Source organism: Ictidomys tridecemlineatus, chromosome 13 (assembly GCF_052094955.1).
Source record: "Ictidomys tridecemlineatus isolate mIctTri1 chromosome 13, mIctTri1.hap1, whole genome shotgun sequence".
Lineage (NCBI taxonomy): Eukaryota > Metazoa > Chordata > Mammalia > Rodentia > Sciuridae > Ictidomys > Ictidomys tridecemlineatus.
Genome location: NC_135489.1, coordinates 51,531,739 through 51,556,947, shown reverse-complemented (window position 1 = coordinate 51,556,947; position 25,209 = coordinate 51,531,739). Strand labels below are relative to the sequence as shown.

Below are 25,209 nucleotides of genomic sequence, written 5' to 3'. Positions count from 1 at the left end.
CATGTTCTTCATCCTACTTGCCTCTGTCTGCACTGTTCTCTGAATTTGCAAATGTCTGTATAGGTCCTTCCAAGCTCTCTGTGGTGTGGGACCAGTTTTCTGTTTGATCTTCCATCTGTTGTAGATCAACACTCGGATAAAATGCAATAAAGATGAATTACTAGAAAAAGGAAGTTTAAAAAACAAAGACACACTAAAACCTAGCCCACTGTTTTCTTTGTATTTCATTCAACAGACAAAAGACTATAAAATTGCTAGAAAGTTCCTAAAAGCTTTCAGTATTCAGGACACGGTGCATGCACACCACCAGGTACAGTGGTTTGTGAACCAGCCCCATTCGGCCAGTAGCACTTTAAATATCTCTCTGCTCTGTACACAGAAATGCTTCAACTTGCTGATTTACAGCATCTGTCGGTTTTTATGGTGTAAATACCCACACCATGGTCAATTTCAAGTTGAACACAGAGCTGGGAAGAGATGTACACAATCAACTTTAGCAAGTGATAAGAGTGAGTTCCAACACCCCCCTATCAATGCTATTTGGTCTTTGAAATCTTTGTAATAAAAACTTTCCTTTTGAGCATTTATTATACAACTGCTGTTTATCTAGACCAAGTCAAGAGTCCTTCATGTTGCCCTGAGCAGAAACTAGACAGTGGGTTGAGGCAGCCCTTCCCTCTGGTGGCCTTCAACACCATCAGAGGAGAACATCTGGTGCAAGTCACAGCTCATCCAAAGGTGGCCCAGTGCCGTGCAGAAGCTGCCACTTCTCAAAGGTGATCAGGTCACAGCTGGCTTCATAACGCAGGATAACACGTTATCAGAAAGAAGTTGTTTGACTGCGACTGTATCTAAAATTATTATTAATTTTAGATTTTTAACAATTTCTTTTTTTTTTAAATTAGTTGTTGATGGGCCTTTATTTATTGATATGTGGTGCTGAGAATGGAACCCAGTGCCTCACACATGCAAGGCAAGTGCTCTACCACTGAGCCACAACACCAGCCCCGACAATTTCTTTTTATTGTTGTATCATGCTTGTATCTGTAGTTCCTCAAGGACTCTCTCTCTCTCTCTCTCTCTCTCTCTCTCTCTCTCTCTCTCTCTCTCTCTCTCTCTCTCTCTCTTTTGCGGTACTGGGGATAGAACCCAGCAGCACCATACCACTGAGCTACATCCTTAGCCGTCTTTATTGTATTTCAAGACAAGGTCTTGCTAAGTTGCCCAAGTTGGCCTCAGATCACTGGGATTATAGGTGTATGCCACCATGTTCAGCACGTATTTGAAAAAAAAAAAAAATATATATATATATATATATATATATATATATATATATATATATATATATATTATTGTTGTTGTTTGCATTGCTGAGGATCAGTCCCAGGCTTCTCCTAGGAGAGCACTCTGAGCCACTACTGAGCCACCCCTTAGCCCCTGAAAGAATTTCTGAAATCCAGTAACCAAGGACTGCTAAACAGTTTCTCAACATAGCTAATGTATGTAAATGATCCATTAGTTTAGCCAGTAGGAATTTATTAAGAAGTCAGTACACCTGGGCGTGGTGGCACATGTCTGTAATCCCAGTGGATCAGGAGGCTGAGGCAGGAGGACTGGGAGTTCAAAGACAGCCTCAGCAATTTAGTGAGGCCCAAAGCAAGTTATCGAGACTCTGTCTCTAAATAAAATACAAAAATGGGCTGGGAATGTGGCCCAGTGGTTAAACGCCCCTGCGTTCAATACAAAAAACGGGTTGGATTCCATATCTGTTTTGTGACTTCCTGATATGTGTATGCTCTTGATCACAAAAGATACCCAGGGATAAGACAGTGTAGATATTTTGCCAAAAAACCTTCACCACTGCAGAACAAAATAATTCCTGGTTCAGCCAAAGGCCTGTGGCTTGCAACACTAGCACTAGCTTTCAATGCAAATATAGACAAGGCGGAACAGTTAGCTAGAAGCAGATCTGACAGGAAGCTGTTCTCATTTGTTTTCTCTGTATCTCTGTAAACTTTTTATTTAATTTTAATTTAACATAGTTCTACAACTTCTGAAATCAGATGTTAATACCAGCTTCTGCTTGTGCTGTCCTCTGCAGTGTGAACTGAATGAAAATAATGTCATTGGCATCTGCAGCTTTGTATCTAGGGACTCACCTTACAAATATATAGAAGTCCTATTGCTGGTGGCACAAGCCTGTGTCATCCTAGCAACTCAGGAGGCTGAGGCAGGAGGATTGCAAGTTCCTCTGCAATTTAGCAAGACCCTGTCTCAAATCTTAAAAAATTTAAAAAGGGCTGGGGATGTAGCTCAGTGGTAAAGTGCCCCTGGGTTCAATCCCAGCATAGAAGGAAGGAAAGATGGAAGGAAGGAAGGGAGGAAGGGAGGAAGGGAGGGAGGGAGGGATGGAGGGAGAGAGAGAGGGAGGGAGAGAGGAGGGAAGGGTAGGAGGGAGGGAGGGACCAACAGGAGTTCTTTCAGCCAGGACCCAGAGGAGGAAGAGAAGTCATCTTATTTGAAGTAAACAAATAAACATATCAGGTTAAAGAAAAGCAATAAGCATGATTAAAAGACATCATTTCTTTTTCAAGTTCCATTTGTTTTAAAGGAGCATTTATGTTTTTAAATCATGCTTTTTAAGAATGTTCCTCTTAACAATTGAGGTATTTCATTTACCGTGTAGAAGCCACTCAGTTTCCCTTTCTGTTTAGACCAGGCAAGATTTATTAGCTTATCTTTCCCCTCTGTGGGCCTCTCTCTGCCTGCTGGTACTCAGACCTTCTTGGTGGGTTCTCAATCACCCCTGGTGATGGATCACTGAGAGTCATATTTTTAGAAAGGCTACCCTTAGAAGAAAGAGCTCAGGGCTTAGCCTACAAAGCTAAGAAAGAGTGATCCTGGGGAAAATGGAGAGATTTAGTTGAGTGAGTTTCTGAAGCACCCTTGGAGTGCCAAAGAATTAGGAAGTGACCTGGCACCTGTAATCCCCGCGGATCGGGAAGCTGAGGCAGGAGGATCACAAGTTCGAGGCCAACCTCAGCAAATTAATGAGACCCTGAGCAACTTAGTGAGATCCTGTCTCACTGAAACAATAAAAAGGGCTGGGGATGTGGCTCTGTGGTAAAGTGCCTCTGGGTTTAATCCCCAGTATACCTGTCCCCTCCCCCCACCCCCCACCCCCCCACCCCCTACCCACCCCCCCCACCCCCGCAAAAAAAAAAAAAAGAATTGGCAGGAAGAAGTGTGAGTTGTGATTTGGATCTCCTTTCCTCTCCTTTGAAAGGCAGTCTTCAGCTGGGAGTGCAGGTCACTAGTAGAGTGTGGCCTTAGCATGCAGGTAGGAGGCACTGGGTTCCCTCCTCAGCACCAAATGAAAAACCAACCATAAAGATCCAAAGTCCTGGGCTGGGGATGTGGCTCAAGCGGTAGCGCGCTCGCCTGGCATGCGTGCGGCCCGGGTTCGATCCTCAGCACCACATACCACATACCAACAAAGATGTTGTGTCCACCGAGAATTAAGAAATAAATATTAAAAATTCTCTCTCTCTCTCTCTCTCTCTCTCTCTCTCTCTCTCTCTCTCTCTCTCTCACTCTCTCTTAAAAAAAAAAAAAGAAATTAAAAAAAAAAACAAAAGATCCAAAGTCCTTTGAAATTCCTGTTTGATGACTGGCTGGTGCTTCTGTGAGTCTGACTGCAGCAGTATCTCATCAAGCTTCACCAAACCTTGTTGTCAAGCCCCTCTAATACAACACCGTGGTAGATGGAGCCTGGCCCCTGCTCAGATCCCTTACCCAAAGTGCAGCAATCTCAGATTCTTATGACCTTTGGGTGTGGGAGCTGGGCCAGCCTTTGAAAAAGCCAAGTCCCCGGCACTCTCCCTGTCTAACCTCACACTAGTTAAATTGGAGTTGGCTGGGTGGGTACATGGACCACACAGGAGGCTGAGGTCCCCAAGTTCAGCCGTCACACTGGAAATAATGGAACTTCATCATTCCCTCCAATGACCACATCAATGACCACATCATGGCAAGAGCTTTTCTTTTACTTTTTTTTTTTCTTTTCATTTATTTATTTATTTATTTACTTATTTTGGTACTAGGGATTGAATCCAGGAGTATTTAACCACAGACTCACATTCTGAGCCTATTATTTATTTATTTATTGAGACAGGGTCTCACTGAGTTGCTCAGGGCCTTGCTAAGTTGCTGAGGCTGGCTTTGAACTTGAGATCCTCCTGCCTCACCCTCCCGAACCGGTGGGATGACAGGTATGCGTCACCATGCCCGGCTCGTGGCAAGAGCTATTCTGTATGTCAGAGGAAACAAAATAGTATTATAATGGGCTGCATTGTTCAATTTTGATTATCCACACTGAAAGAGGAAACTGGTGAGAGCTACCGATAAGCAGTAAATAAATAAAATCAGAAAGATCAGACATTAGATGTTGGAATGTGTTATTTAGCTTCCTTGCGACACGAGTGGGCCAAATGACCCGAGACTCCATTTTGAACGAGGTCACGGTTTCACATTGTAAAGACGTGTCTCCGAAGAAGTGACGCAAGGACGTATTTTCATTAGATTCAAATAGAGAGAGAGAGATTCTATTCTAACTCTGTCTCCCTCCCGCCTGTCACCTGCTCTGAGTCTTCCGGTGTATACCTGAGACTGAGCAGGCTGACCACCCTTCAAACTGTCCTGGGAAACTGAGGTAGCTCCCTGATGGGTTAAGTGCCTGAAATGCAATGGAGTGGGACAGCAGATAAACACCACCCCTGAGGACGTGACTTGGCCATGGGCTTAACTGAGGGCTAAGGGATGAACCTGGGGCTGGGCTGGCTCTCCGATCTTCCACTAGTGGCCTCCCTTCTCAGGCACCCTGGCAAAAAATGAGGAAGCTGGATGGTTAGTGCTTACTGTGTTCAAATGGTAAAGGTGGAAGTTTCAGGCAGTAAGTGTAAATGGAAGGTTTTCTTGGAGTGAGAGTCTGCCAATCATCCATCTAGGTAACTGAGAGGTGACCCCATTTATATATATATACCCCCCTATCTTCTGGGGAGCATAGATGACATTGTAATGTGGTATTTGTGTTGTTTATTATTTCAATTCTCAGGCACTCTCTGGGAAGTAGCCAGTATGACTTCTGCTTTCTCTCTTTTAGTTAAGAAAATGATTCCCAAATCACAGGGCAGTGGAGAGCAGTATCGCATGATAGGATCTTTCTGTTTATTGTAGGATATTTTGAGTGACCTGAGGAAATACTGGATTTGATTCAGTGAGATGGCCCAAGTGGCAGCTAGAACCATAGGCAACAAGTCTGGACACGGTAGCCAGGTCCAGCTGACTCAAGGAAATGACAGGAACTTTATCTCTGAGTGGAAAAGCATGGAAGGGACCAGGTATAATGGTGCACACCTGTAATCCCTACCACTCTGGAGGCTGAGGCAGGAAGATCCCAAGTTTAAGGCCAGCCTCAGCAACTTAGCAAAACCCTGTTTTCAAAATTTAAAAAAAATTAAAAAGGGCTAGGGATGCCGCTCAGTGGTAGACAGCCCTGTCTATTTTGTTCAATCCCAAGTACTGGGGGAAAAAAAAAAAAAACATGGAAGGGGTGGGTGAGAAATAGTTGCAATTGTTTTATGAGGTGTTTTGTTTCAGGGCTCAACCCCAGGGCTTCCCACATGCTAGGCAAGGGCTCTGCCACTGAGCCACACCCCCAGCTCTCAAATGGGTTTTTAGGAGAACTACACAAAAGTCTCCAGGAAACTGCTTAAGGAATTGTTTCTTACTGATAGGCATTCCCACTTGGAGACTTAAGAGTTTTTTTTGTTTTGTTTTAATTAAGTTTTTTTTTTTCTTTTATATTGAGGATTTAGCCCAGGGACACTTTACCACTGAGCTACATCCCCATCCCATTTTTAAAATGTTACTTTGGGACAGGGTCTTGTGAGTTGCCCAGGCTGGCCTCAAACTTGAGATCCTCCTGCCTCAGCCTCTCGAGTCGTTGAGATTACAGGTGTGTACCACCATGACCAGCTTAACGATTCTTTTTAAAAAATTTTCTGTAGTTTTCTAAAATCATGCTCTACAAATGGAAACCCGAAAGCTAACTATCCAGTATTATTCAATATTACCATCAGACAGTGATGCTTCAGTGGGAGCCTAGGGAGGACTTAGAGCAGGTACATGGATCCAGGGCCTTGACTGGATGGAGTGAGTGGCCCTACAGGAGGGCCTCTTGGGGATGAGGCTCAGAAAAACCAAACGCATCCTCAAAGACTGATTTACAAACTAGCGCGCCAATGTATTCTTACCATAGGTGACTTGTGTACAGCACATTCCTTCTTAGAAGTTGAGCTCAGAAAATCAAAAATGTAAAGCAAATGAGCGCCTGTCCATTTAAAGGAAGAGAGGAAGGGAAGGAGGGAGGGAGGGAGGGCGGAACAGGGACTGGAGGAAGGGGCCACAAGGAAGCACCTTACAGGAAGCCAAGATGGCTGCCAGGCCTCCCCCAGGGGCACCTCCTATGGTCACTAGGACACACAGGCTCCTGGGCCTTTCTTTCACTTTCCTTTCTTCTTCTTTCAGCATTTAGTTATCAGCCACCAGGGTGACTCTAATGACTGACCTCTGGTAGCTGTAGCTGTATTTAATGTGCTCCTGAGAAAGCAGGGCTCCCCTGATTTGCCCAGGCTGCCTGGAGATTTCCACGGTGGGCCCATCCCATGATTCTCAATTTCCATTTCAGAAACTTCCATGTCAGAGGTCGGTGTTCTCCCATCTCTTCCCCTCAGTTGTGTGGGGGGTGTCCCCTCCTGGAGGCCCCCCATCCCCCCCATCTCCCCAGCAGGGATCTCTCTTGGTCCGTCCATGGGCTTGTTTTCGTGTCCAGTGTCTGAAGAGTGTCTTGTGTTCCCTGATTTCCAGTGGCCGTCAGTGACAAGATCAGCAACGCCGACCCGTGCAGGAATCACAGTGTCTCTGTTTTCACTGTCTTCCAGTGTCATCTTGCATTACAACATATAAGAAGACACCACCTCCAGTCCCACCCAGAACTACCACGAAACCTTTCATTTCTATCACAGCCCAGAGTAGCACAGAGTCTGCGCAGGATGCCTACATGGACGGACAGGGCCAGCGAGGGGACATTATCAGCCAGTCTGGACTCAGCAACTCCACAGAAAGCCTGGACAGTATGAAGGCTCTGACAGCCGCCATCGAGGCCGCCAACGCCCAGATTCACGGCCCTGCGAGTCAGCACATGGGCAATAACACGGCCGCGGTCACCGCCACCACCACCATAGCCACAGTCACCACAGAGGACAGGAAGAAGGACTTTAAGAAAAACCGATGCCTGTCTATCGGGATACAGGTAACAGCCTCCCTTGTGCCCTTTGAAATGGGAACCACAACTAAGAAATATAGCACATCTTTTTTTCTATCCAGAAGTTTATTATTTTGTCGTTGACAACACTGTAGTTCTATATGTAGGACCAGATTTGCAACAACAACAATAAAGATTGGCTCTGGATTCCCTATATGGGTAAATGTGACCCCAAATTATGAAGAGGTGAGTTGTTATTGACAGCTCTTGTTTTTATTCTCTAAATTGAATGTGTGGCTTGAACCCTCAGCTAATTTAGGGAACATGAACACGATCACACATAAAGTGCAGTGCCCTTCGGTTCCTAATGAGTGTTGGGAGTCTCATACGGGAGTGGACAGCCAAGAACAGCCAGGGTCATCCAGTGCCCTGCTGTGTGTCCGACCCTGCTGAGTCACCGTGTGGAACATCAGGGCGCATCTCTCCTCACAGATGTGGGAGAGCAAGGCTGGGAGCGTGGTGGTGTGGAAAGCCCAAACTCATGTCCCAGCGTCACAAGCAAAGAACGTGCATCACTTTCAGCCTAACTGTTGGCTCTTTAACCACGCATTTCATAAAGGTGGTGGACCACTCTGCCGCTTCACTGTTGGCTGCTTTTCTGAGACAGTTCTGATCTGATTTCCCCTGGTGGTGGTTTTTTTTTTTTTTTCCCCCTCTTGTGGGTTAAACCCACAGGCACTTAACCACTGAGCTACATCCCCAGCCCTTTTTATTTTCTTATTTTTTAGACAGGGTCTCACTAGGTTGATTAGTTGCTGAGGCGGACCTCAAACTTGTGATCCTCCTGCCTCAGCCTTCAGAGTCGCTGGGATTACAGCCATATGCCACCACCTCTGGCCAGCCTTATCTTTTTTTTTTTTTTTTTTGATAATAGGGATTTAATTCAGGGGCACTAAAAAAAACCAAAAAAACAAAAACAAACAAACAAACAAAAACACTGAGCCACATTGCCAGCCCATTTTTTTTTTGTTTGATTTAGAGACAGGGTCTTGCTAAGTTGCTTAGGTCTTCGCTAGGTTGTGAGGCTGGCTTTGAACTCACGATCCTCCTGCCTCAGCCTCCCAAGCCACTGAAATTACAAGCGTACACCACTGTGCCCAGCCAGTCTTATCTTTTTTCACGTTTATCTCTGGTTACCCTACAAGAAAGACTACCTTCTATCAGAGAAGATTCATCCCTTTTCTCCATCTCTGTTGTGCTATCTCATTCTGCAGGTGTTCACTGAATAGTAACTTCTCAACGTGGCCTCTAATCCACACTGAACCAACTCTAGGTACATCTCAAAGCCAGGCGGACGGTACCTTCCTACAATTGCTGATGTATTTTCACAATCTGTTCCGCAATGCTCGCTTTGAAAAGGCAATTAATCTTTCTCTAGTGGCAACGGGTCAAATGCCTTTTTATAACCTCCAGGTTACCATAGCACAAGTTGTCAAGCTTCCCAAAAGAGCTTGGATCAGTGATGCTTGGGAGTAGATGACACAGGAGGAGGCAGGGCCCCAGCCAGCCAGCTGCCCACATCTCTATTTCCCCAGAAGCCAAATCCCCTCCCATCACCCAAGGATTAAGGAGTAGGGAAGGAGGAGGCTGGCCCTCTGTGTGGTCCTGGGCAAACCATTTAATCTTCCTGAGCTTTAGTTTCTTTGTCTCTTCCTCATAGGATGATTTGGAAGATCTAGTTTTCAAAAGTCTAGCTTTCTGTAGGTGCTATTGTTTAATGTTATTATTTATTATTATTTGTATTTAATTTAGAGACAGAGTCTCACTGAGTTGCTTAGCATCTCACCTTTGCTGAGACTAGGGCTTTGAACTTGTGATCCTCCTGTCTCAGCCTCCCGAGCCCCTGGGATTACAGGCGTGTGCCACTGTGCCTGGCTTAATGTTATTTTTTAACCCTAACCAGAGTTACAGTTTAGGCTGATGAAAAAATTCTGGAGATGGATAATAGAGCTGGTTGCACAAAATGTGAATGTACTTAATGCCAGTGAATGGCACAATTTAAAAGAGTATTAAGCCTGGCATGGTGGCTCACACCTGTAATCCCTGTGGCTTGGGAGCCTGAGATGGGAGGTTCGCGAGTTCAAAGCCAGCCTCAGCAACCTGCGAGGTGCAGGGAGGTGCTAAGCAACTCAGTGAGACCCTGTCTCTAAATTAATATAAAAAAGGGCTGGGGATGTGGCTCGGTGGTCAAGTACCCCTGAGTTCAATCACTAGTACTCCCCCCCAAAAAAAGAGTATTAAAATGGTACATTTTATGTTGTATATATTTTGCTATAATAATAGAAAGTTGCTTTCTTATCTGGCACCTAGTTGGTACCAAGGCATGTTAACCTGTTTCTACTTCCTCAACATTTAATTCATTTTTTTTCTTTATTTTGTTTTACTTTCAGTAAGTAATACATCTCTATTGTTCAAAATTCCAAACTTGTTCTTAAAAAGTGTACAGTGACCAAAGATACAATCAATATTTGCATCTCCATGCAGGCATATTTTGTACAGTTTCAAGCAAATTTTTTTATTTAGTCCTTTTTTTAATCCATATATTAGCATACGCCTCACACTATTCTACATTTTTTTGCCTTTTTTTTTCACTTGACAATGTATTTTGAGGATAACTATTTGTTAGTCTTGCTTTTCTTTTTTCTGTTTCTCTTCCCCCCTCCCCGCCCCCCAGTAATGGGAGATGAACTCAGAACCTCACACATGCTAGGCGAGCACTGTATCTCTGAGCTACATCTTAGTTCCGAATTTCATTTTATTTAAAAGCTTCCATGTGCTTATTTTAATCACTTCCCAAGTTCTGCTGGTTTGTCATATCTCCTCCTTGCCAAATAATTCTAAGAATAAGGCATTTTATATATGAAATCCAACTTCTAGTATCAATATTTTCATCCAATAAGATGGGTGAAAATCCACATGTAGTGTTGGGGAGAAAAGTTTTTACTCTAGAAATTATTCCATTTACTAAAGGATACTTTAGTAAATGAAAGAAACTGTTTTGACTCTTCCTTCAACTGTCTTGCTCTACTTATATAAATTATGGTAAAATACTGACACTTGATGATATGAATGTGTTAGTTAGTTGTCCAATACTGTAACAAAATACCCAAGGTAATCAACTTAAAAAGAGGAAAGGTTTATTCTGGATCACAGTTTTGGAGGTTTCAGCCCATGGTCAGTTGATCCTCTTGGTTTGGGGCCTCTTGTGAGGCAGTACACCATGGCAGAGAGTATGTGATGGTACAAACTGCTCATCCCATGGTGACCAGGAAGAGGAGGGACTAGGATCAAATATACCCTTCAAGAACTTGCCCCCTATTACTAGAAGACCTCCCAGTAGTTCCCACCTCTTAAAGGTTCTAGCACCTCCCAACTGTGCCAAGCTGGGGCTAAGCCTTTAACACCTGGGCCTTTGAAGAATATTCCAGATCCAAATTATAGCAATAAGTGTCTCATTTAACCAGTACAGCCACTCTGTGCATGGTTTATTATCATTATTACTACCCTTCAGATGAGCACTGAGAGGTTGAGTAACTTGCCAAAGGTCACACACCTTATGTTGACCGAATAGACTGTACCTCAGTATCCAATGTCACCACATTATACTGCTTCAACAATGGGAAATCATAAACAACTAAAAATTCAAGATGCAAAATATGCATTGAATTTCATTATGTAGAAATCTAATTTTAAAACTAAATTGAGGGCAGTAGTGCACACCTATAATCCCAGCAGCTCAGGAGGCTGAGGCAGGAGGATCACCAGTTCAAAGCCAGCCTCAGCAAAGATGAGGTGCTAAGCAACTCAGTAAGATGCTGTCTCTAAATAAAATACAAAATAGGGCTGGGGATGTGGCTCAGTGGTTGAATGCCCCTGTGTTCAACCCGCAGTACCCAAAGCAAAAAAAACTAATCCCCCAAATACATGACATTAGGATATTGGACTCCCTCTCACCCCTTTACCTCTTTAGGGGTTCCAAACTTATCCTCACACTTTTAATTTATTACACACCTACTAGCTGATATTATAACCACTTACTCTACAACCTATATGAACTTAAGCCAATTATTTCTGGGTCTCAGTTTCCTCATCTGGTAAATGAAAATAATAATTGTTCTTATTTCATTTGGTACTTTATAGGATACAGTAAAAATTGAGTGATAAGGCTTTAAACATAGTACATGCTGTAATAAGGGCTTAACAAATATTAGATTTAGTTGTTATTATTAATATTATCCTCCTTTATAATCACCATTAGCTAAATAAACTAAGTTGCTTAGGGCCTCACTAAATTGCTGAGGCTGGCCTTGAACTTTGGATCCTCCTGCCTCAGCCTCCTCCAGAGTTGCCAGGATTACAGATGTATTCCACCACACCCAGCACTTTCTCAATTTTTTAAGGAGATTTAATGGTTCTGCAATTTCTTTTGAAAATTTTGAAATTCCCTTCAGAAATTTAAGTTGATTACCTTAGATATCCTATGTGAAGAGTGGCTTTTGGCCCTGATGATGTAGTTCATCGATAGAGCACTTGCCTGGAATGTATGAGGCCCAGGTCCAATCCCCAGCACCACAAAAATAATATAAAATAAAAAAGTTGTTAGTATTTGGACTTAAGAAGGAGAATCACAGAGATAAACTTCACATGCACTGACTCAAGCTTGGAAGACACCCATATTTTGATGCAGATGAGCAGGCAGTTTGGGTCCATGGGGTGAGGCTTGAACCCAGAAGACACCATTCTCACCCTTGAGGCCCCTGCTGCTGCTGCTGCTGCTGCTGCTGCGTCTTCTTTTTTTTTTTTCTGTTTTCTCTGCATTCTGGAGGTGATTTTGATACTGCCGCACGGTGTAAGGCTGCAGCATTCTGGTTTGGCCGATATCCTGAGTGTTTTTAATTTGCCCGGGTCCAGCCATGTGGAATCGGTTAGAATCCTATTCAGGAGATCAGGAGCCAGGCTCATTTTTCAAATGGAAGCCTGCCTCGTGCACACAATTGGTTACACAGATCTGGGAAGGCTGAGGGCAGTAAAGGGATACAGTCACGGTGACCATTCCTAGAACCAGGGGAACACCAGGGGGAAGGTGGGGTTGCCAGGATTTAGGAGCTAAGCTAAGCAGGAAGGCCCTGGAACAGGCCCTGTGCCCACGGCACTGGGGCAGCCATGACCCCTGGAGCTGGAGTTCTGGGGAGCCCAGGGCAGTCCAGGGCAGCTGGAGCTGGGCTGTTGAATCGGGATGGAGGCTGCAGCCGTAGCCACCCTCAGGTGGAGGAAAGGGAGGTGACACGGAAGTTGGAAACAGGGCTGCACATGGTGGTGCACACCTGTCATCTTAGTGACGGGGAGGCTGAGGCAGAAGGATCTTAAATTTAAGGCCAGCCTCATCCATTGAGCAAGACCCTGTTTCAAAATAAAAAGGGCTCAGTGCTAAAGCACCCTTGGGTTCAGTCCACAAAAAACTACTGAATACAGGAAAGAAGTTTCTCCCCACCTTCTTTTGTTTAAATATTTTTTAGTTACAAATGGATCTTCTTTTTACTTATTTATTTATATGCCCGGCGCCTCACATATGCCAGGCCAATGCTCTACCACAACTCCAGCACCCCCACCTTCTTTGGTTAGCTTTTTCTTTTGTGTGTGTGTGTGTGTATTTTATTTAGAGACAGGGTCTTGCTGAGTTGCTGAGTTCCTCAGGGCCTCACTAAATTGTTAAGGCTGGCTTTGAACTCCTGATCCTTTTTGCCTCAGCCTCCCAAACTGGAATTACAGGATGTGCCACCAAACCCAGCAGTTTTTTTTTCTTAAAATTACAAAAACGAGCCGGCATGATGTCACATGCTTACAATTTGGGAGGCTGAGGCAGAAGGATTGTACATTCAAGGCCAGCCTACTCAGTGGAGTGATCTTAAGCCGTTTAGCAAGACGTTGTCTCAAAATAAAAAATAAAAAGGACTGGGGATGTGGCTTGGTGGTAAAACACCCCTGGGTTTAATCCCCTGTTACCAAAAAAAAAAAAGCAAAATGATTTATACGATAGAGTGTATACAGAACAAAATATGAAATCCCCCTCTTCTTCCCCACCCCAACTCCTACTCTAGCTCCACTTCCCTCCAAAATGACCACTGGCAACAGATGGTTACACTGCCTTCCCATCTTGAGAGGAGTTCAACTTCAGATGAGTTTTACATGCTAGTTTGGGGAGTCTGACTTCTCTACAGCTAGATATGTATGACATCTGTCATCCCTTAATTTATGTTGCAAAGCAAGAATAACTGAGCTTTAAACTTCATTGTTCACAGTATACAAAATGCAACTGCTTTCTCCTTCTTCAAATTAAAAAGTAAAAGGACATCAGCCTATTTGGGAGGCACTCCTAAGATTGACTGTTTCATTTCCTTTACTGTTTGTCCATTGAGACATAATTTATGTCCTGGGCGAAGAAGAAGTACAATGGCAAATGATGAAACTTGTCTCTGACAAATTATCTTCCCTAGAACAACACCACCCAAATAAGTGGATTGTTAGATGATGTTTAAAAAGTTCTTTGAAAATAAAGAGGTCACCTTCTCTCTGACTCCCAATTGACTTGAAACAATAAAGGAAATTGCAGGTAATAGGTGCCATTGCATTTGGGCCTTGTACTTTTTTTTTTTTCTTCTCTTTTTTGATGTCCTTGAAATCAGCATCAATGTGTATTTGGGAAGAGATGGTGAGGGGGGCGGGGATGTAAGTCAAAACTAATGAACCTACCAAGTTCATTTCATTAGATCCAAAAAAGAATAAATATTGCAGTCATGTTTTCCAAACAATGTGCATTAAAACTAGGAATTAACCAATCACAAAATCTAACTATTTGAAAGTATTAAAACATCTAAATAACACTACTAGAGTTAAAATTCTAAATTATTGTGAACTAACTGACAAGTATCCTGTAAATCACTGTAGGGTTTAGCCAGAGCTGTCATCTAAAAGTTCACAGCCCTGTGTTCTTTTGAAATTAAGGAAGAAAAAAGGAAGAAACATTATAAACTAAACATTCAATTCAAAAAGCCAGAAAAAGAAAAGCAAATTAAAAGGAAGACATTACTAGTAGTGAAAGTAGAGATGAGTGTATGAAGAACAAAACAAAGCAATGGCGATAATGAAAACAGAACAGATAACATTAAACCAAAGTCAGTTCTTTGAAAAGACCAAATAAATAGACAAGTCTGACTGAGAGAGAAGGAAAATGTCAATTAACAGTATTTGGAATGAGAAAAGAATATGACCTCCCCGCAAAACTACAGAAGATTCTTGGTGCCAATTTAATGTTGGCAAATTTTAACTCAAATTAAATAAACATATGTGTGAATTGATAATACTGATGCAAGAGAAAGTGTAAAATCTAGGGGAAGAAACCTCAGAATAAATTGCAAAAAAAAAAAAAAGAAAAGAAAAGATGTCTAATACTGTAAAGACTTGATGATTTTACAGAAAAGGTTTTCCCAATGTTCAAGAAGTTAATAATTCCTATGGTTTTGTTTTTGTTTTGTTTTGGGATTTTTTTTTTTTTTTGAGGTACTAGGGATTGAATGCAGGGGTGCTTTACCACTGAGACACATCCCCAGCTCTTTTTATTTTTTGTTTTGGGACAGGGTCTCGCTAAGTTGCTGAGGCTGGCCTTGAACTGGCAATCCTTGTGTCTCAGCTTTCGGAGCAGCTGAAATTACACGCATGTGCCACTGTGCCCAGCTGTTTACATTTTTTAAAAGAAGAAGAAAAAAAAAAAAGAAAGAAAAACTACAGGAAACTTACCATCGAATATATCAAGATTGATTACAAAATTATATTAGGAAGAAGAGAGGGAGGGGCAATAAAGCCAATAGATCAATAGCCATAAAGAGATCTGAGTGTAGAAATTTCTTTTTTTTTTTTTTTTTTTTTTTTTTTTTAGAGAATTTTAACATTTATTTATTCTTAGTTCTCGGCGGACACAACATCTTTGTTGGTATGTGGTGCTGCTGAGGATCGAACCCGGGCCGCGCGCATGCCAGGCGAGCGCGCTACCGCTTGAGCCACATCCCCAGCCCCAGAAATTTCTATATATATGAAAATGTATGCGCAAATATAGGTGGGTAAAGCATGGTATAAAATAAAAATATATTTAAAAGATGAATTAAGTAATAAATAAATTAAGTAATAAGATTAGCTGGTGACCCAAGTGGGTCAGGGAATATTAGCTGTCTGTGTACATCTTACAGGCAAACATGTAAGGATGGTGGATATTTAAGAACTAAATATGGAAAAAACAAAACAAAACACACCTTGAGAACCTGAAAGTATAAAAACAAAAATACAAGCGAACTTTTAAAACTATGTTCAGAGTGAGGAAGTCCTTCCCAAACCATAAAAGCTAGATTTAGATATGTAATAAGATCAAGGACAAAGTTTAAACGACAAAAGATCACCTGAGAAAAAAATATTTGCAGTGCATTTATCAGAAAAACGATTTAGGTTCATAAAAGAGATCCTATAAACAAGAAATTCAAAAACACTAGGAAACTTATGTTTTCTTTATTTAAATTTTTTTTTGTGTGTGTGTGTGTGTGTGGTGGTGGTGGGGATTGAACCCAGGGCCCTGTGCATATGAGGCAAGCACTCTACCAACTGAGCTATATTCCTAGCCCTACATTTTCTTATATATAGTGTAGAAAATGTAAGTTTCCCAATGTTTTTAGATTTATCTTATCACTATATATATATATATATATATGTGTATATATATATATATATATATATTTATACAGACATATATATATGCACACATATACACATATACGCACGTATATACAGGAATATATACATACATATATGCCCTCACCCCCAGTATTTGGGATTGAACCCAGAGGTGCTCTACCAGTGACCCACATCTTCAGCCCTTTTTATTTTTTATTTTGAGACAGAGTCTCTCTTAAGTTGCTCAGGGCCTTGCTAAATTGCTGAGGCTGACCTTGAATTTGAGATTCTCTTGCTTCAACCTCTCAAATCGCTGGGATTACAGGCGGGCACCACTCCAGCCTGCAATTTGCCTCCATTTTTACTATTTAATCTGCTAATTTAGAACTTCCAAGAACACATTTCCAAGTAACACTACCTTCTAGTGCAGTCCACAGAAGTAATTAATCACAGTCATCCCTCTGTATCAATGGATCCAGGCACCGCAGATCAAAAGTGTATTTTAGAAAAGCATCTGTATTGAACATGGACATTTTTCCCTTCATGATTCTCTTGAATAATACAGTACAATAACTTTTTACATAGTACTAGGCATTATAAGTAACCTAGAGATGATTTTTAAAATATGGGAGGATACACATAAGTTATGCAAATGCCAATGTGATTTTATAGAGGAGATGAGCATTTGTGGATTTGGATGGGTATCTGTGGGGATCCTGGAACCACTTCCCTATGGATGCCAAGGGACACTTGTACTTGGAAATTCATGGAGGAATCATAGACCTTTATCTGCCACCTTGGGAATGAATAAAATTGCTTTGTATTAAGATCAGCAGAGTCAAAGGTCATGCTAATACAGTAGCGATGGCTCTTATCAGGTACACAAATATTGAACAAAAAGGTTACGAATCACAAAATTTTCCAGTAACCCTGCAGATGTTTGTTTTTCAGACAAGGTGACTGAGTTGGAACAACTGAATTTGTTTGATGATTTCTGCAGGTGGATGATGCTGAAGAACCTGACAAAGCAGCAGAGAATAAAGCACCCAGCAAGTTCCAGTCCGTGGGCGTGCAAGTAGAAGAGGAGAAGTGGTGAGTCCATATGTGTTCATCTTTCCTTGTCTTGGTGTTGGCAACTAAGGTGAAATTATTAGTCCCCATGATAAACCTACACCAGTCAATATTCTCCAAGGCTCCACTAGTTTAGAGGAGTACTACGAATAAACTTAGGCCAATATTAGCTGATTCCCTCTAAAGCTTCATTGTAGACACTTCTCCATCTAAGTTTTCATCAGAATAGATGTTTAAGTGCATCATATTCACAAAAAAAAAAAAATTGAGATTGGAATTGTACTTTTATCCGGTACAATACAATGCATATAGTATGTTGGATTTGCCAAATTTCTTTATATATATATTTTTTCTTACTACTTAATAGTGTCTGGGGTTTATTATGTGCTCAATGAATGAAGAGAAGGAAAAAAAAAAAAAGAATATTCCCTATCATTATCCTAAACCACCAGTTCCTTCAGATTGCTCTTTAAACTAAGCTTAAAGTCTTAGTACCTAAAGTGGGACATTTAGGGTTTCATAAGATCACAGAATTCAGGATCTGGAAGGGATTTCTGAAGCTAGCCCTTTCATTTCACAAATGGGATTTTGAAGGAGAGGTATGTGAGTCTCTCAGTTGAACTTTGAGGTTCTAAATGGCATTGCGCTCTATTTATAGTAGTACCCAGCTTTCAGCACTATGCTTTGCATATATTGTAAAGTCTGGCTGAATGAAGTAAAAGTGGAGTTATGGTAGAAGAAAGAGCATTGATTATGAATCAGAATTCATCTCAATTTTACCATTAACTTCCTGTGTGTTAATTAGAATCATTTGGGCCAGGTGTGGTTATGGATACCTATACCCCAGTGACCCTGGAGGCTGAGGCAGGAGGATTCCAAGTTCAAAGCCAGCCTCAGCAACTAAGTGAGGCTCTAGGCAACTTAGTGAGACCCTCTCTCAAAATAAAAAAACTGAAAAGGACTGGAGATGTGGCTCAGTGGTAAAACGCCACTGGGTTTAATCCCCAGTACCAAATAATAGTACTACTAGTAGTAATAGTAGTAGTAATTATTATTATTTGGTTGTCATTCATTGATTCATCCATCAGATATCCATTCAATAAATATCAGTGGAATGATTCCTATATGCAAAGCCACATATGTAAACTAAAAAGAAGTTAGGCATCAGGGTATGGTGCAGTTTAGTGGTAGAGTGGAGATGTAGCTCTGGGTTCAATCTCCATCATACACACACACAAAAGTCAAACATTTTCCATTAATTCATAGAAGAGGTCCTATCTTTTTTATTTTATTTTTTCAGTGCTGGGATCAAACTCAGGGCCTTTCACATGCTAGGCAACTTCTTTGCTATTGAGCTATATAAACCCAGCCCAGTGTTTTTTTAGAATGCCTGATATTGATTGGGATTGTATTTTTATCTAAGAGGCGTGCGCGCACGCACGCACACACACACACACACACACACACACACACGATTATATAATGCTGGAAGCTTAGAAAATTGGTACAGCCCTTGTGGAAATTAATGGGACCCAAAACATTAGTGAATAGTTATACATTTATGCATACACATGACCCAATCAATCATACTGATGGGGCTATCTCCAATGAAATCACTCAACGGGCAGGACACAATTGTGGAACATTATCGCTGCAAAAGAAATACATTAATTATCAAGTATCAAACAACAATAGCAGGCTTTTAATTTTTAGCCCATCAACAAGCTAGACTATTATGCAGCTTAATCAATACCATTAAATGTCATTTATAAAAAAGGAAATCACCATGATACAATGTTAAGTGAAAAGGTTCAATGCATAATATCCATTCACATGGACCAGGGGTGAAATGTAATATGTAAAAATGATAGTTTTCATTTCTTTTTTTTTCCCCCTTACTCTAAAATATTCACTTATTGACTTTAAATCTGAATTTTAGTAAGCATTATTTTTATGCCAACCCTTCTAAGCATGTGTTCCTTTATTAAATATTTTATTTTTTGTGTATGTGGTGCTGGGGATGGAACCTGGGGCTTCAAGCATACTAGGCAAGTGTTCTACCCGTGAGCTGTACTGCAGCCCTGACATGTGTGTGTGTGTGTGTGTGTGTGTGTGTGTGTGTGTGTGTGTGTGTGTGTAGTATGAATTTAGAAGACCTGAATGATCTCCTGGTGAGAACCCCTGTTCTTCCAACTGCCTGCCAACATTCCAACCTGCTTGTTTTTTCTCAATGGTATAGTGCTTAAGAGCTCAGATTCTTGACCCAGAACACCTATCCCCAAATCCTGGATGTACCCCTTCCTAGCTGAGTGCCCTTGAGCAAATGACGACATGTTTCTGTGCACGGCTTCCTTTTGTGTAAAGAGGGGATTTCAGGCCATTTCTAGTCCAGCCTATCAGGAGCTCAGAAGTCACCATTCTATCCTAACAACAAGTAAAAAATCTGAACCAACTGAAAAATCAGCAAGTCTTCTTGTGTATGTGAGAGAAGGGACGTCACAGAGCAAATCACCCGGCCCCCTCCTCCTCAAAAAAAAAAAAAAAAAAAAGTTAGAGGCTGGAGAAACAGAAAATCACAACTTGCTGGAAAAGAAACCAACAGGCAGAAACCACTGAAGCAGCCAGAGGAAATCCACACTGTGACTGAAGAATTAGGATCCTGGGAGTGATGAATTCCAGGGAGTCCAGTCAAGGGGAGGCCTCCAGGGATCCTACCTCCAGGAGCTCAACCAGTGGACACTGAGGGGACAGTCCCTTGCTCTTCCAGCAGCAGGGAGGAGAAGGAACCCTCCTGAAGGCCCAGCACCCTGCTCTCCACCAGCTGCACCCCCCACAGACTGTTTTACCAGGGCTTTTGCCTGCTGGGCCTTCATCAGAGCCTCGTCATCCACCTGGGGGCAGGGGGCACTGAGCTCCAACTTTCCCCAGCTCCACACAGAGAAAGGCAGAGTCCAACTCTAGTCCCCATTAGCCACCTGGTCCCTTGTAAAGGAAAAGAAAAGCTGAGTCACCAGTGCAGTTGGCAGTCCAGGGGACAGGGTTCCCCGCAAAAAGAGACTCAGTCCCTCCCCACACCTCAGCCCTACAGGGCTAAAGGCCTCCCCGCCACGGTTTGTTTCACACCACGCACCACGTTCACTTTTTTAAAAATTGTAAGGTGAATACTACAAGGTTAAAAACTCCATTTGAAACAAAATAAAAAAACAAAAAAACAAAACGCCATTTGAAGAAATAGAACAAGCATCAGAGCCACAGTCTGATAAGGCAGTAATGCTGGGATTACCAGACCAGGAGTTTTTGTTCTCAAATTATGGTTAATGTGATCGCGGATCTAATGAAAGAAATAGAGAACATACAAAATGGAGGGATAATGTAAACAGGAAGATGGAAATTTTAAGGAAGAATCAAAACTAAATGCTAGAAGCTGGGTGTGGCGGTGCACACGCGTGTAATTCCAGTTGTTTGGGAGGCTGAGGTAGGAGGCTGGCAAGTTCAAAGCCAGCCTCAGCAAAAGTGAGGTGCTAAGCAACTCACTGAGACCCTGTTTCTAAATACAATACAAAATAGGGCTGGGGATGTGGCTCAGTGCCTGAGTGCCCCTGAGTTCAATCCCCAGAACTCCTCCCCTACGAAAAAGTAAATGCTAGAAGAATGTCAGCCAGGGGTTGTAGCTCAGTGGTAGAGTTCATGCTGAGACCGTGGGTTCAATTTCTAACACCAGAAAAAAAAGGGGGGGGGGGCAGGGGGGAGAGAGAGAGAGAGAGAGAGAGAGAGAGAGAATGTCTTTAAAGTGCTCCTTAGATGGACACTAATCTCTGAAGTTGAGGATAATAATAATCTCTGCATCTCTGAGCTTGAAGAGATAATAATATAAACTTCCCAAATTAAAAAAGCAAAGAGAAAAAGTCTGGAAAATAAATAAATAAATACCAGACCAGACTATGGGAGAACTGTGGGACAACTACAAAGGATGTAGCGTACAGGGGAGAGGACTACAAGAGGGAAGGAAAGGAACAGAAGCATACTTGAAACAATAATGACAGAGAATTAGTCAAAATGTCAGACATCAAACCAAGATCCAGGAAGAACATCAAGCAAGATACATGCAAAACCAATCAAACAACAGTGACAAAAATCTGCACCAAGCCATGTCATAGCCAAACTTGAAAAAAAAAATCAAAGAACAGGAAAATTTATCTTTTAAGAAGCTAGAGACAAAGGACACCTTATCTATACCTTATCTATAGAGAAGCAAGGATAAGAACTACAATGGACCTCTCTATAGAAACCACACAAGAATTGAATGAAAGGTTTAAAGAAAAAACAAACAAACAAACAAACAAAAACAACAACAAAAAACAGAAACAAAACACCAACTTAGAAGTCTGTACTCTGTAAAATTCTTAACAAGCAAAGGGAAAGGATATGCCTGTAATCTTGGGAGGCTGAGGCAGGAGGATCCTGAGTCCAAAGCCAGCCTCAGCAATAGTGAGTCATTAAGCAACTCAGTGAGACCCTGTCACTAAATAAAATACAAAATAGGGCTGGGGATGTGGCTTAGTGGCTGAGTGCCCCTGAGTTCAATCCCTGGTACCCAACCCCCCCAAAAAAAAAAGGTGGGGAGGGAGAAGTACAATACAGACTTTCTCAAACAAAAATTGAAGGAATTTTTGTCACCAGTGGGCCTGCCTTGCAAGAAGTGCTGAGAAGTTATCCCGACATAAGGAAAATTATATAGGTCAGGAACTAAAATTTTTTCAAAATATATTTTTCTTATTCTTCATTGATCTAATAGATAAAATTTGTTCAAAATAATAACTGACAAAGTATTCAAATGTGTGTGAGTGTGTGTGTGTGTGTGTGTGTGTGTGTGTGTATGTGTATGTGTATTATATAAAAAAAACCTGGTGAAGGAAGAAGAAGAAGAAAAAGAAGAAGGAGGAGGAGGAGGAGGAGAAGAAGAATCTCTTTAGATGTAAAATAGTCTAAATACTTCATTAAAAGACAGAGGTTGCTGGGTGTGGTGTTGCAAATCTATAATCCCAGCTCTTCTGAAGGATGAGACAAGGAGGTTTACCTGAGCCCCCTAATTCGAGACCAGCCTAGGCAACATAGCATAATCTTCTCTCTCAAAAAAATAATTAATTAAAAAAAAAAAAGACAGATTGTCAGAGTGGATCAAAACACAGCTGTATGTTGTCCACAAGAAATTCACTTTAAATATAATGATACATGTAGATTAAAAAGTAAATGGATGGAAGAAGACATACCATCTAAGGAACATAGGAGTAGCTATATTTAAACAGAGCAGAATGCAGAATGAGGAAAGTTATGGACAAAGAGAGGCATAACCTAATAATTCAAAGTTAATTCACAAAGAAGACAAAGATCTTTAATATGTATGCACATAAAAGCAAAGTTTCAAAATACACAGGACAAAAACTGATAGAACTGTAAGAAAAAATAGGTGATTCCACTCTTATAGTTGGAGGCTTCAATACCTCTCTCAGAAATGGACTGAGTCAGAAGCAGAAAATTAATAAGAATATAGTTGAAATCAATGGCACCATCAATCAACTGGATATAACTGTCTTCTATAGACTTTTTCACCAAAAATAGTAGATTATACTTTGGATTGAAGCTCACATTGAAATAATCACCAAGATAGACCAGACCACATTCTGGGTCACAAAATACATCTTATCAAATTTAAAAAGAATATAGATCATGCACTCTCTACTGTCAGACCACAATGAAATTAAACTAGAAATCAATAACAGCTGGACATTCCCCTAATACTTGGAATTAAACAAAACACTTCTACATTATGCATGGATCAAATAAGAAACATAAGGAAAATTTTAAAATATTTTGAACCAAATTAAAATGAAATACATCTTACTAAAAATTATGGGATGCAGTAGGAGTAATGCTTAAGGGACATTGCTAGCATTGAATGTAAACATTAAAAGAAGAAAGATTAGAAATCAATTATTTAACTTAGGAAACTAGAAAACATTGAATTCAGACTAAATAGAAGAAAAGAAATCACAGAAAGTAGGACAGAAATCAATGAAATTGAAAGCATAAAATAAATAGGGAAAAATCAACAAAATCAAAATATTGGTTTTTAAAAATTAAAAGTCTGTAGCCAGGCTAAGAAAAAACAGAGAAGATGCAACTTACTAATATCAGACATGAGAGGGAGTATCACTATAGCTCCTATGGGCATTAAGAGGATGATAGAGGAATATTATGAACAACTCTGTGCCCACAGATTTGATAACCTAGAGAGAGAAACCAATTCCTTGCAAGCCATAATCTATCAGAACTCATGCAAGAAGAAATAAGCAATCTAAATAGGCCTACCCATATTGAAGAAATTGAATCAATAATTAACAATCTTCCAAAACAGCATCAAGCTGAGATGAATTCACTGCCAAATTCCATTAAATATTTAATGGAAAAGTTATATAAATTCTCTGCAATCTCTTAGAGAAGATAGAAGCAGATTGAACTCTTCCTATGAGGCCAGCTTTACTCTAATACCAAAAACACAGACCAGCAACATTCATCGACACAGATAAAAAAAATCCTCAAGAAAATATTAGCAAATTGAGTCGAACTATGTTTAAAATGAATTTTACATCAGGGTCAATTGGGATTTATCTCAGGTATTCAAGATTGATTCAGTGTTTGAAAAACAATTAGTATAATCCATCAAATCAATATGCTAAAGAAAAAAATCACAATTGCATCAATATTTACAGAATGAGGGGACAAATCTAACACCTGTTCATGATTAAAATCTCAGCAAACTAAGAACAGAGTGGAACTTCCTTAAGTTGATAAAGAACAGGCAATAACACCTACAGCTAACATCATACTTAATGGTGAGAAACTTCAAGCATTCCTTCTAAGATCAGGAACAAAGCAAAATGTCTCCTCTCACTACTTTTTAACAATGCAGTTAAGGTAAGAAAGTGAAATAAGCTATATATATTGAGCAAGAAGAAATATAACTTTTTTGTTCACAGATGACATCATCTGTGTATAACATCCAAAAGAATAAACCAAGAAACAACAAACAAACAAATCCTGAAATTAATAGCAATTATAACAAAGTCCTGGGATACAAGATTAATTTATAAAAGTCAATAATTGTTCTATATACCAGCAATGAACAAGTGAAATTTAACATCTAAAATACATTGACATTTACATTAGAACTCCCCAAAATAAATGATTAGGTATAATCTAAGAAAATATGTATGAGAAGTGTATGAAGAAAACTACAAAACTCTGATGAAAGATATCAATGAAAAAATAAATAAATGGAGAGATATTCCATGTTCATGGATATGAAGACTCAATATTGTCAAGATATTGGTTTTTCCAAAATTCATCTGTAGAGTCAATCCAAACCTAGTCAGAATCATAGAAAGCTCTTTTATGGGCATCAAGGAACTGATTCTCAACTTTATATAGAGAAACCAAAAAATCTAGAATTGACTGGATATAGTGACACATGCCTATAATTCCAGAGGTTCGGGAGTCTGAGACAAGAGGATTGAAAGTTCAAAACCAGCCTCAATAATTTAGCAAAGGACCTAAGCAACTTAGTGAGACCCTGTCTTAAAATAAAAAGAGCTGGGATGTGATTCAGTGATTAAGCACCACTGGGTTCATTCCTAGGCAATAAACAAACAAATAAAACAAAGAAAGATCCAAAATTGCAAACTTAGTATCAGAGGAGAACAAAGACATCACCTGACTTACTGTAGAGATATAGTAATCAAGACAGTGTGGTACTGGTGATGAAAGAGACAGATAAACCCACGGAACTCACATAAATGTAGTCAACAGATCTTTGGGAGCAAAGGCAGTACAATGGAGGAAAGATAGTCTTTTCAACAGGTGATGCTAGAATAACTGGATATCCAAATGCTGAAAGGTAAATCTAGACACAGACCTTTACACACATTAATTCAAAATGGATTGTAGACCTAGTAAAACAGAAAACTATCAAACTCCTAAAC

The 25,209-nt window shown here is 40.7% G+C and overlaps 1 protein-coding gene across 20 annotated transcripts in view; it reads left to right on the top strand.

The window, feature by feature from the left end:
* Positions 1-25,209, top strand: part of Dlgap1 (DLG associated protein 1) — an 878,199-nt gene that overhangs the window by 796,323 nt on the left and 56,667 nt on the right. For 15 of the 20 annotated variants that reach the window (XM_040274808.2, XM_078030332.1, XM_078030329.1 and 12 more), the window contains 2 exons: positions 7,002-7,372; positions 17,100-17,191. In XM_040274808.2, coding sequence (XP_040130742.1) covers positions 7,002-7,372; positions 17,100-17,191 — 463 coding nt within the window. The remainder of the gene's footprint in view (positions 1-7,001; positions 7,373-17,099; positions 17,192-25,209) is intronic. The other 5 variants (XM_078030334.1, XM_078030333.1, XM_040274834.2 and 2 more) reach the window with 1 other exon arrangement.